The following is a 16,513-nucleotide window of genomic DNA, read 5'->3' as shown; positions in this document are numbered from 1 at the left end:
GGAGCTGATTTGTGGCACAAAATGTCTTTAGATAAGCAGAGGCCCAGAAAATTTCCTTAGCTCCCTAACTGAATTGAATTCTCTCCCAAGTTGAGTAAGAGAAGAAGCAAAAAAAAAGCAACTTCTTCTCCACATAGTGCCAAGTGCAACATAAATAAAGCAGCAAGTTGCTTGAAATCTTTCCTAAGATAATGGAACAATAGCTGAGGTTAGGGTTATTATCACAGAGCTCAGATATGGACAGGACTTAGTGTTGCTCTTAAGAGAATTAAATTGCAGGCTACAGACATAAGTATAGAATGCTATTAAAACTTTTTTCAGATACTGAGTGTTGCCCACAAGGAGACTTGCTGGCTGAGACGACTGATGGATAGGGTAATGGAGCCCTTAATAGCAGTATTGCTAAATCCTTCCCATTCCAGGTTGGTAGTGACTGAGAATAGTTTAGTCCTTCAGATAGAAAATTGGCCCTCTGTGATGTGAATATCCTCTTCTCCCCCAAGCTTTCTTCCAAGCTGTCTGTCTGAAGACAATTTTTTCTTAAAAAACCTATGTGGGACTTTTAATGGCTCCTCTTAACCGTTGTAAGCTTCTGCCTGCTTTAATTGGAGAAAATAATGCTTTTGTGTTTTCATCTTTTTTGAGATTTCAGAGGTATCTGCTATCATTTCCTCATAGTGGGTGTCCATAGTCTGACTCAAAAAATGCCTTCTTAGCTGACAGCCTTGCAATAGTGGTACTCCAGTTCAGTCTGGGTGGAAGTCACCTCCCTTGGAAATTGTCCTGGAGAAAACCATTCTCACAGCAAAGGGGTACTATTTCCTTGTGGCAAAAACCTCTGTGCTTCTGCAAAGTAGACTCCTTTTCTTGTAGCCGCTGCCCCATGCTGTTGGTCAGGGTGACCCAGGGGCCGTTGTACCAGAAGGGTCCTGTGGTGGTAGAGGTGCGCGAGGCTGCCTCGGCCGCTGTGAGCCTGCGCTTGCTTGTAGAGCCACCCTGTTGTTTTCGGTAGAGCTCCTACTTAAGATGGGGACAATAGATCCAAACACTGGCTGGGAAAGATGAGATGAAGACAAATAGCATGTTAAAACCCAAACACGTATTTATAAAAACTTTATGAGGAAAATTGGCATGCTTTGCATATTTTTCGACCATTACATCATTAGTAGCTTTTCAATATTCAGAACCTTCAGGAGTTGTCTAAGTGTGTTTTTTTGGGTTCCTCTTCATTGGAACTCTCTGTGCTTCCTGAACTTGTATAACTTTTTCTCTCATCAGATTGGGAAAATTTTCTGTCACAATTTCTCCTATCAGTTTTTCAATTCCATGCTCCTCTTCTTCTCCCTTTCTTATTCCAGTGATCATGACCTTATTTCTTATCATGCTATCCTGTAATTCCCTTACATCTTGTTCATATTTTTTCAATCTTTTTTCATTTTGCTGTATTGTCTGGGAATTTTTCTCCACATTATCTTCTAACTCACTAACCCGATCCTCTGCTTCATTTAGTCTGCTTTTGACTGATTCTACTGTGTTTTTCAGTTCAGAGATTGAATTCTTCATTTCTTCCTGGTTCTTGTTAATAGTTTCTATGTCCTTTGTTATGCTGGTGTAGTTCTCTGCAAGTTCCCTGTAATTTTCTTGGAGCTGTTGGTAACTTCCTTGGAGGTTGTCGTAGTTGTTTTTAAGGTTGTCAAGTATATTGAGCTTCTTCACCACCATTGTTATGAATTCCATGTCTGACATTTGGGCTATGTCTATTCCATCTACCTCTCTTTCTGGGGATTCCTCTTTTCTTTTCATTGAGAGGTTATTTCTGCGTCTTACCGTGTTGGATTCTTCTTGTTCGTTTTTGTTTTTTCGGTTTGTCTGCTTTGACTTCCCACCTTTGTGGTATGAGATTCTTTATCGGAGATCTGGGGGTTTCAGTGGTGCAGTCTCCTTGATCTCCTGAGCGTGGTGTTCTTGGGTTACCCTTTATGTTGTTTGTTTATGCTGTCTGGTTATATTTCATATGCTCTTTGGTAGGATCTTCCTTCTGGCTAGTTGATTGAGAGTCACTCTATCCACTTTGTCTTGAGTTCTTTTGTGGAGATGCTGTTAAAAACATAAACACACGGCCCAGGCAGGAAATCCACACCCTCAAAAATATCCCCCACCCTCTATCCCGCTATCATCAGCCAATGAGCCAGTATTAATATATATGTAGAGAGATTAGAGCTTTTATACTATAGGAAGAATAGATAAGAATTGTTTTTAGGGAGGAAAAATATGATTTTTGCAACATGGATGGAACTAGAGAGAATTATGCTTAGTGAAATAAGCCAGACAAAGAAAGAAAAATACCATATGATATCACCTAATACAGGAAACTAAAGAACAACACAAACAAATGAACTAAATAGGACAAAGAGCAGAATAGCAGTCAATAGGGGGGAGGGGGGAGGGAGAGAAAGGGGATAAGTTAGGGAAGGGTTTAGTCAAAGAACGTGTATAAATGACTCATGGACATGGACAACGGGGAGGGATATGATTGTGGGAGAAGGGGTGGGCTGGGTGGGGGAGAGAAATGGGGGAAAAATGGGACAACTGTAATTGAAAAACCAAAAAAAAATTTAAAAATTAAAAAATAATAAAAGAAAAAAAATAGTTGTCTAAGTATAGTGGGTGATGGTGTAGAGGTGGAGGGCTGGGAAGGCAGGATCGATAGACAAAGTTAACTTTGGACTAAAGGTATAAATAAGCCTGCTGTAGAAAATGATGACCCATGTTAGCAATGGCCATTTTAAACCAGAGTAAACTATTTACACTCTTTATATGATTCAGTGGCATAAAAATTATTTTTACCCTCTACCAAATCTTTAAATTACATTCATATATCAGAATATGGAATTTATGTTAGGGGTACAGCACATTTCAATTGCACAAATAAGGATTACAAGTCTCAAGGTGATATCGTCATTCGTTTTGTTATTGTCACCCATCATTCTCATCATTGCCTTCACCACAGGTTTTCACCCACAGCACACACACTGGTGTGTTCTGTTTTTGTTCTCTGTATGCCCTGGCACATATATGAAAATTTGAAAAATTTTTATTCATAGTTTAAATAAACAACTCATCTAGATTATCATTTAGAAGAGCATTATGTATGTGTGTATATATGAATATTAAGTGCACAAATAACATGCTTACCTATTATTTTTAAAATCTATTTGAAGGAAAACTAGAGCACTTAAAAATTATTGAATATTTTATGTAAATGTTAATAAAACAGTAATGAATTTTATTTCATAAGTGACACATGCACTTCTATATTAACCTAAAAATTTCATATTATTTTACCAGGTTCTAATTAGTACTGAAACTTTGTACCATATATATTTATTTCTGTTCTTTTTTAGCCTATTAACTACCAGCAGTTTTGGTTTCATATTTTTTCTATTGTCTTTTTATTTTGAAAAAATAAGAATGGTTTTATTTAGTTGAGAGAAATGCTTAATGACTCAATTTAATGAAACACTATATAGAAGATATTTTTTAAATTTCTGTCTCATATTAGTAAGTCATAACAAAATTGTGTAGCTTTCCAAAGCTTTATATAATTTTTACATAGTATAAATAGTATCTCTTAATAATCATGATGAAGACCAGTAATTTGGAGCTACAAAAGCAACATACATAGTTTTCACTTGGCTTAAACATCAGCGATGGAGAAATTCGCTTATCATGGTCCTTCAGCGTACTGTGTCATAGCTAATCATGGATTATTTCATCGTGCAACCTCTGTCACATGGCCTTGGCAACTTGAGCGATTTTTTTTTTACTTGAAAGGTCATTGCTTGTCACTCATATCATCAACAAGAAGGCCAGGGTTATCTGTAATTTGCACTCTTGAAACAGAGTTATTGCCTTGTAATCTGATGAATCTCCAGAATTATTCCATTATGCTTAACCTGTGTGTTTCTCTGTATAGATGTCACTTTTTTTGTTGTAGCTGTTTATGCTGTTTTCTTTGAAAACATGCACTTCCTCTGGGGATACAAATTATATCTTTCTTCATTTCTCTCTATGTTTTTGTAACTTGGGATGCTTGATACATTATTCTATTTCTGCCATAGGGATGGAAAGCCACATTATTTAAAAGTCAGGATTGTTGATTGTAGTTCTAGTTCCACAGCTTACATTTTTATGAGATTGTCATTGAAATCATGAATGAGGTTATTTTTTATTCAGGCCAAGTACAAGACTTTCCAGATGAATTTATTTAGTTGATACTTTAAGCTGGTCATGTATACAATCTTCCTTGAAATCTGTGGTCCAATAAGGTTTCATCATGAAGAGATGGGTGATTCCTTTTAATAACCGACCCTTTTTTATGCTCTGAAAATAGAAATTGAGTGAAATATTAATGGTAAGCCTGAGATTCACATTTCATCATACGGAGCATAATAGTATGAATTATGTCAATATGCTGATACCAAACTCGTTCACTCATTTTAAGTTTTCAGGTCCCGTCTGATGATCAGTTCATTGTTGGACTTTTATCAAGGTGCAACGAGATAATTACTGCTCATAACGTTTGAGGTGAACAGTGTCGGAAAACACGCAGTGGAGGAAACAAAGTCCTTCAACATTTTTCTTTCTCTACGAGAATCAAATTTTCAGACTTCTTGGAGAAATAACTTGAAAATACCCCTGCAATTTCTAGACCTCGCATTTTCTTTTTACATGTTCACAGCAGTTTCACAGAACAGCATGAATTCACAAAGCTGGTTCTGAAATCTTGCTGCAGAATGCCAGGTCTTCCAGGGCTGCTTGACAACTCGATATAGCTTATTCTGAGTGAAAAGGACGGGAAATGTAGTTGCTTTGAGGTTGTGTAGGAAATTGTGTAGTGTTTTCTTGCTTTGCTTTCCCTCTGTCCAATGGCTTCTCTCAGAAGTCCCTGGCTCACCATGAACACTAGAACAGCTCGGTTTCTTATTTGGCCAGCCTCATCCAGTGTAATGGAAGAAAATGTCTGTCTTCTTTAATGCAGTTGACCGACACTTAGTTGATGCTTTCTTTGCATAAGCAAACTCAACTTAGTGAAGTGTTGTCCTTGCTAAAGGCACCATTGATGTGTTATTTGACCAGTGTTGTGGAGAGGGTCTCTAAATACACATTTGTTCAAAAGAATGTGGCTATAAACACCCACTAGTAGAAACTAGGGTATTGTAAAGCCTAATCTTTTCACACATTATTTTTGTATCAGGATATTTTTAGTATGTTCACTGACTATGCCCATATGCTTTGACTTTTTTGTCCTGTATATTGTCATGTTATTGCTTACCAACAAATAAGATAATGCTGGCCAGGCAGAAAGAGGACAATAGATGATGCTTGCTTGCTGTTCACACAAAATCCAACTACAGGACCCATCTTTAACTAACAAGCCCACATGTTTTCTTGCAGTTCCTCCAAATGATTGCCATGACTATTATTTCAGAAAATTATCATCAAAATCTGCCATTGACTTCCAGCTCTAAAAGAAAATCAATAATTTGTTTTTAACAGATGCTCTTCACTCAGAATATGCCTGTTACACAGTGTTGCATAACACCAAAGGGAACAGAGGTTAGCATGCACCGAAAGAATCTTTGAGGAGTGTGTGCCAGGGATGCTATGGTAAACTATTGTTGGGTATCTGTAGCATTAGAGGCATTGATGTGTATTTTGAACAAAACTACTTTCATTTCAGAAGGCCAGATCTAGAAGGTAAGCTAAAACCTGTCAGTGAGAAGCCAGAGCACCTGCAGGACTTCAGCTCCACAGCACAGTGTACAGATTCAGTATCTGATTTGGGTGCGAGGCACATCAGCAAAGGACCTGCTGACCAAAATCTTTAGCCAGCAGGATGGAGCATTTCTCTATAGGATACAATTAACCTAGATAAAAAGTTCCTAGTCAGTAAGGCAAAAAGTCTTAGCTCATAACCAACTGAAGGAGCTATTAACTTTCAGGTTTATTCTTTTGATAAGCATTTCTATTCCCCGTCTGGCTGCCATCTGTGGACTGGAGGAGACCTGTACATGGCTAACAGTGGCTAGTTTCAACTAATGTTGGTTTAAAATTTAACTCATTCTTTAGGAAAAGGGGGATCAGCTTATATTGTATCCTACTGTTAAACTAAAACACGTAATTATAGAAAACATTTGTCACCATGGCTAATTTTCAAGTGTGCACCCACTTTTGTGAACTTACTTGGCATCAAATTCTTGTTTGCTGTGTATACAGGGATGTAAACTTGTATCTGACATCAAGATTTGCCAAATCTCATTAGGAAGACTTAGAAAGAAAGATTGACCTCTCAATTTCCAGCCATTCTAAAGCCATAATCGGAGTGTAAGATGATTTAGTATTTGGGGCTCATGAGAGCAATTAGATATCTATTTTCTCAAACTTGATTTTTAAAAATCAGTATCTGATTTGGGTGCGAGGCTCTTGATTTTTAAAAATTTCACAGAATTTTCCAAATGTCTCTAAGTTTATCTGTAGTAATCCATGTAATTTCCTTCTTATGATTATTTTGTATTTCCCCCTGCAGCCCAGCTCCCGACCCTCAGCGCCTAGCGGCCGGCACTCAGTGTCCGTGGAGGTACAGATGCAACGCCAGCGGCAGGAGGAGCGGGAGAGCTTCCAGCAGGCCCAGCGCCAGTATAGCTCCCTGCCCCGGTGAGTGCTCAGTCCACGCCACCCTTCCAAACTTTCCCTGGCCTCTCTACCTTCCACACAGTGGCCAGAGAGGAGCCTGGTGATGGTAGGTAGTTGCCTGACTTAGAAGCCATCTTGCTATGTGGCAAGAGACTAGAAAAAAAGATGGTTCACAGTATACCAACGTTGTCACTCAGAAACTCCCTGAGGGAAAACAAGTACATGGCATATGTGACTGAGGCTTAGCACTAGTCCCAGATTATAGTATCAGTTCTACTACCTTCCGTGTGGCCGTGGACAAGAGAGCTTCCTTACCTGAAAATGGAAAGATAACCCTGGTTTTGCTTAGTTCATAGGGGCTTAGTTCATAGGGTAACTAGAGTAATTGGTACTTTATACATCTAGAGCTCTGTAGAAGGGTGGGGTGTATGCTCCATGCCCTGTCCTTAGGTGAGCTCCCTGCTCCCCAGCCTCCCTCTCTTGCTGTTCTGCCAGCTCTGTGTTAGCTTGCATTGAACCTCGGAGGATTCCAGGGATCCCCCCATTAGTCAATAGCCACGCCAGAGGGTATATCTGCTGGGCTCCCCACATGGAGGTCCCTCTGCTCCAGGGTTCTCTGTCAGGCCTGAAAAGTGCTCAGGTGACTGGGCCTAACACATGGCATAATAACTACTTTTCCATCTGAGTATTTTCTCCATACACAGTAAAAAATAAAAACCTTTTAAAATCTTCAGCTTTCTAAACTTCCCAAAATAGTCACCCCTATAATCACAATTCTTATAAGCATTTGTTTTTCTACTTCATACCAGGTGACAAAAACATTTTGGGTAGGAAAAAATCCACTTACTGCATTTTTATCAACTGTTCAAATTTCAGCAGAACAACTTTTATGGGGGGGTAGGGGGCAAATGCTTATCTGTATAAACTTAACGGACCAATATAAAAGTGATCTTGATTCAATTTCTACTAAAGATGAGCCTCTGAATGCTAGTCACTATAATAACCATGAGGGACTTGACCACCTTGACCCAGGTTACCAAGGGAATGTGGATGTGTATAAGAATCTATACTAGGATAAGTACTATTACTATGGCAACTTGTTCATTCAGTTCATAAAATTATATTTTCTTAGAGGAATAAATTATTTTTTTCTTTTACATAGAATTATCCTTTATTTTAAATAGGACGATGACAGTTTTTCAGCCCACTCTAGGTAAGTGTCATTGGAGTTTAGGTCTGGACAGGGCCAGGAGATCATCTTGTCTTACCAGGAAACAGCTCTGAAAGATCAAGCAACTTTCTCAAGGTTACACAGCTAGTACAAATTCTGCCAGAATTCAGACCCAAACCTGTTCATGCCCTTTAGAACCATTATTTTATATGGCTCATTGCTACCAAGAGCTTTTGTTCCCAAGTTTTGAATATTGACAGATGTGGGTATAAAGTTCCCTCTGTGCTCTAGTGCCCTTAGCATTTGGAAGGAGGCCATTGTATGAATCAGCCCAGTGCATTAGCTGCCATACGCCTCAGGGATTATACATAAAGCTTCTTCCATGTGAGTGCCCTTCTCCCAGCCCATTGGCTTGCAGTCATCAGAGAGATGCGCATGATAATATGGGTGAACTGACTCACCAGGCATGGTCCTGCTGCCACAGCCACAGAGGGACCCATGGCCCATGTGAATGGCTACAGTATGCTATGGGAATACGTTGTCTGTATAGGGGCTGAGATCTTTGTCTGTTGGCAAATTGTTTGGCTTTGTGTATTTTAGTTATGCTGGAGAGTATAAGAAAGGGAGGAGAAATATCATAAAGAGGAGTGAGTTGACATGCACAGGACTGAGGAAAGGAAGTGGGGGCGAGATGGTGGCTGGAGTGCCTGTAAGGGCAGATGGACTGGTGAGAGAGACAAGGGTCCTAAGCCTCTGGAAGAAGACAGAGATCGATGCTTCCACGGAGTTTCTCCTGCTCGTGTTCTGTAGGAGCTCAGTATTCCAAACATTCTTTTGTCCGCATGTTTGCCCCTTCTTCACTCTCTCCTGACTTTTCCGCACATCTCTCTGCCTCCCTTCCTCTCTTTCCCTCCTCTTGAAGCACCTGTAGAAGACTCTGTACTTCCGTGTAGAAGAAGGCTGCTGCTGTTTGTACTGCTGGTGTTGCTCAGTGTTTCCCTACATAACTGAAACCTTCCCTCTGAGAAATTGTCACTGCCTTATTGTTAGCCGTTAGCTGGGCAGTTATGAGAAAAGCAGAAAACCCAAAATGGAAGAGTTGTGTGTATTTAGGCAAGTGGGGCTGGTCATGTTCTCTTCTTTTAGACACTAATTTCTCCATGTTCACCTCCCGTGTGTGAGGACTATTAGGTGTGTCAGGCCCTGCACCTAGCTTCACTCCCAGCAGAGCAGCTGTACCACGCAGCAGGCTGTGAGCAGAGCCTGCAGGAGGGAAAAGAAGCCACACAGCGGGCAGAGGGGGCTGTGAGCTCTAGTCCAGTCATGCCTCTGACATCTGATTTTCTTCAGGGACATTTGACCTCGGCTTTTCGGATGTTGACAATTAGCAGTGTTTTATCTAAACAAGTTTGTATGGCGTTTGATAACAAGAAGAGTTCACACACAAAAAACAGTTCAGTTGCCAAGTAGAGCATAAAATAAAACAAATGGTCAAGACTTTGTCTCAGTCACACTAGATAAAGTGGTTTGAATTAGAGGGATGTATATGGGCCAGAGTGGCTTGAAATTCTAACTGTAATTAAGGAAACCTATAGGCAGAATTCCAGTTTCATTTTGAAATGTCAGCAGGAAACATTAGCCAGGTGGTAACACTACTTCTGAAGGAAAGGGGGCCTGGGTGGCCCCACAATTCTCAACTAGACTTAAGTTGTTTTTGTTTTTTTTTTAATTCCTAAGTTAGTTTTCTTTATTATTCTTTTTTTCTTAATTCATTTTTTGTCCTAAATTAGTTCCTTTATTTAGTATCCAAAATGCAGTTCTCAGACTGAGAAGTGAATTAATTCAGTCATAGTCACTGTTAGACTTCCTTAAGATCCTTTATTAATTTTTCAATGTCCCTGCTATCCTCCCATTTCTTTTTCATCTTTCCCTCTCTCTCTGGGGTGTTGCGTCTCACTCCTTGGCTTTATATGTCTCACTTTTCTGTTCTCTTCACACCCTGATATGGTCTCCCCACCAAGCCCATTTACTATGTCTCTGAGCTGATTGTCAACTTGTTAGCCTTGGTCTTTATATCTTTCTTCATCCTCCTGCATCCTCCTCACCTCTGTGGCTTCCCTCAAGCACTGGATCTTTGCTATGAGTCCTCGGCACTGCAACAGCCTTCCAACCACATCAGAGATCATTGTAACCATTGAGAGGCAGTTACTGACATACCCGGGTATGTGCTTTCAGTGAATTCAGGCATCTCTAGTGGGCTCAGAGCAAGACCAGACAAGCCTGTGTGTTGATTATAAGGCGTTTCAGTGGAAGATTAGTGTTTTCTTGCTGCCATTGTTATTGTGGCCTTTGGGCTGTCATGGCACAGCCAGGAACTTCCGTCTCATCTCTGAGAAGCAGTGTGGACTTGCCCAAACTTCGGGAGGATTCTTCAGTTATTCTCTAGTGCCTGTCTCTCCTTTTTGTCTCCTTTCAATTTCTCCGACAAAGGAAGAGAAAGCTAATAGTTCTTTTTAATTTTTTTTCTTGGGCCAGAAAGATGCTCCTGAAACCCAGAGCCTACTCTTTGAAGGCAAAGTAATGTTGCCTTTAGCCTCCCCCTCCAACACCCATTAGTCAACTATTTACTCTGTGCCCCACTTTTCTAAGCATTTTACATGTGTTATTTCATTTATTTCTGCCCCATAACCCTATGAGGTTGCATATTATACCTGTTTCACAAATGAGGCAAGTTGAGCCCAGAGAGCACAACCCTCCCAGCATCAAACGCAGCTGGCAGGTGGCAGATTTCAGATTTGAATCCACGTCTGTCTTGGTCCTAAGTTGCTCTTCCTTTGTGCCTAGTGCCCCGTGACTGTTTTCCTAGTATAGGAAGCTTTTACTGTCCGCTGCACTCCTTTGTTTCTCTGTGATCTGCTCACTTCCTGTGTCTTAATCAAAAGCAATGGATATCCCTTGGGGGCGGGGGGGGGGTGCATGTATATGTATCTCGTCAGCAGCCGTCCGTCTTGAGAGACGATGGTGTAGCTTCTTAAGAGTCTATCTGCACCGCCGAGAATGGCTGTGCAGTCCGACTCGGGAGTGACACGGTATCTGTCTCCTCCCGTGTTGAATCGACATCTTGCGATGATGCTGGAGTGTCCTCTCCAGTGAAGCTGAAGCTACAGAGCCTGGGCAGGGTGATATGGAGGATCTGCTGTTGCCCATGCAGCAGACCCCCCCTCTCTTCGCAGCTGAAGGGTCCAAGGGAAAGACGGAGTCAATACAGCTTGGCTTCAGGTGCGCTGCAGGAGTTGCCGGTGTAGACTACAACGTCAAACCGCCTTAGGGACTCCGGCTCTGGATTTTCTGTCGGGGTTTACTCCCTTAGCCTTTCCCCTGAAGAGGTATGCCGCAAGGCAGCGGAGGTTTTTTGGAGTCAGAGTTTTCCTTCTCTGATGTGTCCTGACTGGAAGATCGAACCAGCGACACTTAGCTCGCAGGCCGACGCTCAATCCACTGAGCCAAACCAGCCAGGGGGGTCTATGAGGATTAAATGACATATAACATAGTGAAAGGCTTAGCCCAGGGTCTTGTATATACTAGTCATTGAATAAATGTTAATTATTTTTGTTATCATTAGTTCCTTATACCTAGATTATTGCAGTAGTCTCCCAAATAACCTGTCTGCCTCCTGTGGTCATTGTTTTGTGTATATGTATCTATGTATATAGATACTTTCCTCAAGGAGGTCTGCTTCCTTCTCTCTATACTGTTTAATTTGAAGACAATTTTAGCCAAAAGAAATTCTCTCACATCATCGTATTTTCCATCCCTATCAAGCCCGTAGTGAATTCTCAATATGCTCCTGGGGTGTTTCAAAATTCAGCTTCTGGTGCCTGACTTCCATAGAGCTTTCCAGAGTTGGGGAGTGGGGGAGTGGGGTGGGGGGGTGAAAAGAATAAATGGATCTCAGCAGGCCAAGATGAGAAAGAGGTGAAATGCCTGCAGCCTATTTCTGGTTATCTTTAGATTGATAACTAACTCATGAAGAAGTCTCATTTTTGTTTCTCTGACATCAGTAACAAGTTAGTTGTTTTAATTAAAGTTTCATGATTAATGTCAAATCTCTGGTTTCATGCTGGTACTTTCCATCATTCCTGTCTCTGGGCAGATTAATTTATGACTTTTTAAGTGAAAATAATCAGTGCTTTAGACAAATAAACTATTCCATCAAATGTAAGGATTCTTGCCTGGGCTGATTGTACAAATGGTCCGATTTCCATTAAAAGAAACCAGATATACTGCAGACTGCTCAGTTAATCATAGTCATATCCAGAGATGAAATATCCTTGACTGCATTTTAGGCCATACGGAAAATGGGCAGGTTTCATCCCAAACCATATGGATGGCACTGCTGACTGTTCAAAAATGCAAATTGCTTCATCCTGTGGAAGACCCAGTGACTGCATAAACCCTGTTTCTCCTCTGCAGGGGCCCTTCTGAACACTCCATTATGTGTGTGCTGATGCAAAGGCTGAGCAATACATACTGTCGCCAAATGGTTTTCTTATTGATAAATGGAGCGATAGATTTTGTTTTATGACTCGATTCTCTCTCTATCTCTTCCATTTTCAAGGCTAAAAATCAGGGCATGTCTTCCTTTCTAATACAAAATTGTTTTACTTTATCATAGCCAATTTTATTATAAATTCATAAAAGCATCTAGAGACTTGATAGTAAATTAAAGACGTTTCAAAACAGTAATGTTTCCTGAAAATGATGTGCACTTGATTGCACAAATGATGACAATTTGAAATCTCTGTGTGACTGACTTATTCCCCTAGTCTGTGGAGCCCAAGAGGGAGTTTGATAAGCCGTTCCTGGCCTTTGGTAAGGAGACAGTGGGCGGGAAAACTGTGCTGCTTCTGGCAGATTTCAGGTCTACAGTTGTGATGAACATGAGTTCTGAGGAGTGTCAGGTGCTGACATACACAACTCGAAAGTCAGGCTCCAAGGGACTGCCTGTTACATTTTTAATTATAAAGTAGTCTAGACTACTGGCTGGTTTGGCTCAGTGGATTGAGCGTTGGCCTGCGAGCTAAGTGTCGCTGGTTCGATCTTCCAGTCAGGGCACATCAGAGAAGGAAAACTCTGACTCCAGAAAACCTCCGCTGCCTTGCGGCATACCTCTTCAGGGGAAAGGCTAAGGGAGTAAACCCCGACAGAAAATCCAGAGCCGGAGTCCCTAAGGCGGTTTGACATTGTAGTCAACACCGGCAACTCCTGCGGCGCACCTGAAGCCAAGCTGTATTGACTCCGTCTTTCCCTTGGACCCTTCAGCTGCGAAGAGAGGGGGGTTCTGCTGCATGGGCAACAGCAGACCCTCCATATCACCCTGCCCAGGCTCTGTAGCTTCAGCTTCACTGGAGAGGACACTCCAGCGTCATCTCAAGATGTCGATTCAACACGGGAGGAGACAGATACCGTGTCACTCCCGAGTCGGACTGCACAGCCATTCTCGGCGGTACAGATAGACTCTTAAGAAGCTACACCATCGTCTCTCGAGACGGACGGCTGCCAACGAGTCTAGACTTAAATCTTGCATAACTGAACTCATGTTGTAATCTTTTACATGTACTTCCTATTAGCTAGCATCTCTGGCATCATGGTGGCAGCTGTGTAAAATATTTGCTTTGCTTGTTTGAATCGAATTGTAATGTTCTGAAGCAAGAAATTTTTGCTGGGTTAGCTGCTGCCAAATCTCTAATCTTCCTCTACAGCATTTTGCCAATGTGTCTAAATTGCAGAAGGTATACGTTACCCTGAGCAGAGCAGACAGTACCTCCCCAGACCTGGAAGGCGCACCCTATTTCTGAACAGCTGAGTCTGCTAGTGCTCTGTCCTGTGTTGCCCTGGTTGTTGAGCTTGCTGAGGGCAGTCATGCATTCTTCCTCCAGCCCCCATCACAGTGTCTGGCACAGAGTGGAACACAATACTATTTATTGAAATATTGAAATGCATATTCCCCCATCACCCATTCCCTCCTCTTTTTCTTTCTCCCCTCCTCCTAATCTCACACTGACGTTTGGGCTTTGCGTTCTAGGCAAAGTAGGAAAACCTCCAGCTCCGTCTCCCAGGATTCTTGGGAGCAGAACTACTCACCTGGGGAAGGCTTCCAGAGTGCCAAGGAGAACCCCAGGTACTCCAGCTACCAAGGCTCCAGAAATGGCTACCTGGGCGGGCATGGTTTCAACGCCAGGGTGATGCTGGAGACCCAGGAGCTCCTTCGCCAGGAACAGAGGCGGAAAGAGCAACAGATGAAGAAGCAGCCCCTTCCCGAGGGGCTCAACAACTATGACTCATATAAGAAAGTCCAGGACCCCAGTTACACTCCTCCTAAGGGACCCTTCCGGCAGGACATACCCCCCTCCCCTTCTCAGGTCGCTAGATTGAACAGACTGCAGACTCCTGAGAAAGGGAGACCCTTTTATTCCTGAGAAGAGTGGATGCTTCATTCATGCAATAAAGGACATTTCTTATGAAGACTTGTATTTTGGGAGTTTTTAAAAAAATCTTCCATGATACTATGGGATATTTCTGTTGTTGGTATCAGTGCCTTCACGCAGCATGGGCAAAGATGTGGAAGGCCTTACTCTCTTTGCTGTACATCTCAAGTGTGTTTCATGGAGGATTTCTCACCATCTGACAGTCGTCCACTTGAAGCATTCACATGCTGTGCATCTCTCTGGAGGACCAGGGATTCTGGGCCCAACTCAAGGGAGGTTTGTGGCTTTGTATTACAGCTCCATTCAACTAATGGTGACAGATTACCTTGAGGCCAAGGTAATGTTGATTCCTCCTTATCCCCTTTAAGTTTTCTGAGATGTGAGGCGACATCTCAGTTTCTGGTGGATGAAAGTGGGTGACATACTCCGGAAATTGGGCTTTACAATACTTCATAGCACAGTCATTTATAATCAGTGTATTTTCCCTTTTCATTCTCAGCTCCTTGTAACAGGAAAGTTCCTTCATGTTATAAAGAAGCTAAGCCATATTTCTATACTATCTGGATATCATGGGGCTCCTTTTGTAACTGCCTTATAACTCAACATTACCAATAAAGTGATCATTCTAATATGAGATTATAAATATACTTGTTGAGTCACCAAAGCTCTGGGTAGGAAGGGGTCAGGGGGAATCCTGGTGGGGAGGCACTGGGCCTGCCCATCAGCCCTGTGTATGTTATGATGAGGGAGGTGGTAGCTAAGAAAATTCTCCCAGGATGAGCTTCTGGCCCAGTATATCCCAGTAATTATTTTAATTAGTTTTTGATTGTCAGGTTGGCAGGAAGGACGTAGAGTGGAACAAAGATAGGTCAGTCATTCGGAGATTCTAAAAACTCATTGACGTGTTTCTAGTGCGTCCACTTGCTGTATCTCTGCCTGGTGATGCCATTCGTGCTACTGAGCAATTCTGCCATGAAACAGAAAAAACAAGGGAAAACCTGTCACATGTCACACAGAGAATATTCTGGTGTCCTCAAACAGTGGTGGCAAAAGTGCTCCTCATGTCAATATTTTAATGCATGTGTGGGTCACGAGGACCTCGGTTGCTCTCGTGTTGTCATCTGTCGGTCTCAACGTCATGGACCGTAAACCGTGCTGGGTCGCTGAAGTGCCTGTGAGTCCTGACGTGACACGCTTGAGATCAAAGCTCAGCATACCATGTATTAACAAGAAATGGAAAAAAAAGACATGTATTGCTATGCCTATTGTTTTTTATCGGCACACTGTATTGTGTCCACTTGTTTTTAGAAAATGGGTAAAGTGTCCATACACGTACCTATGTCTCTTTTGCATTTCTGTGTAATGGTTATTTGTTCATAATATGTGGTGATGTTTCAGTGGTATCACCAATGTAAACATGGTGACCTTCATAGCTGGGCTCTTTCTCACAGCCTGCCCTGAGCTATGAGAAATAGCTTTCTCTGTACATAGGAGACTTATAATAAAAGGCATATTTCTTCCTGTTGTTTGTGGTGTCTGTAGTATTCTTGTGGAAACTCTCCTAACTGGTTTTTTGAAAAATATATTAGCAGATGTGGGTTATCTTTTCATATTTAGTGAAAGTTAAAAGTTTCCTCATGCCTGTCTGTGCAAACACGGAAATGGGTGATTGACTGCTTATTTGAACACCTGAGGAAAGGGGACAGGAAAGGGGGACCTTCCAAATGAGTCCCGTGGAAGGCCCAGGCTGCCAAAAGAAGCCTGGGGAATTCTGAATTGAAGGAGCCAGTGCACTAGAACTAACTGAAAAAAATAAGACATAAAACTACATAAATGTTTTTATTATTGCCCTTTGCTCCCTTTGGATCATTTTGGCAAGCCAAGTGTTTGGATTGCGTTCTAGCTAGCCTTGCGTGCAGCAAACCCAGAGGAATGTACAAGTTCTAATTCACTTCCAATATGAACCTGGCTTTTATTTTCCAAATTTTGAAGTAAGTCTTTGCTCAGTCTTGCACATGGATCATCAATAGGGCTTGCACAGTGCTTTGATGGTGTGAAGGGCAGTACATCCTATGTATGTCTTTATGCACAAATATCGATGTGGTCCCCACCCAAAGGGCAAATATTGCTAAGACCTGTCAAAAATGTCTTTCTTGTG

The 16,513-nt window shown here is 41.8% G+C and overlaps 1 protein-coding gene across 12 annotated transcripts in view; it reads left to right on the top strand.

Moving 5' to 3' along the window:
- Positions 1-15,880, top strand: part of PARD3 (par-3 family cell polarity regulator) — an 817,661-nt gene extending 801,781 nt beyond the window's left edge. For all 12 annotated transcript variants that reach the window (XM_090266179.1, XM_090266183.1, XM_090266178.1 and 9 more), the window contains 2 exons: positions 6,590-6,717; positions 13,953-15,880. In XM_090266179.1, the coding sequence (XP_090122305.1) occupies positions 6,590-6,717; positions 13,953-14,346 (522 nt within the window). In that variant the 3' untranslated portion in view covers positions 14,347-15,880. The remainder of the gene's footprint in view (positions 1-6,589; positions 6,718-13,952) is intronic.
- The last annotated feature ends 633 nt before the right edge of the window (positions 15,881-16,513 follow it).

Source organism: Furipterus horrens, unplaced genomic scaffold (genome assembly GCF_987537825.1).
Source record: "Furipterus horrens unplaced genomic scaffold, mFurHor1.1.pri manual_scaffold_2, whole genome shotgun sequence".
Classification (NCBI taxonomy): domain Eukaryota; kingdom Metazoa; phylum Chordata; class Mammalia; order Chiroptera; family Furipteridae; genus Furipterus; species Furipterus horrens.
Note: the sequence above shows the minus strand (reverse complement) of the source record. Positions and strands in the feature narration are given on the sequence as shown.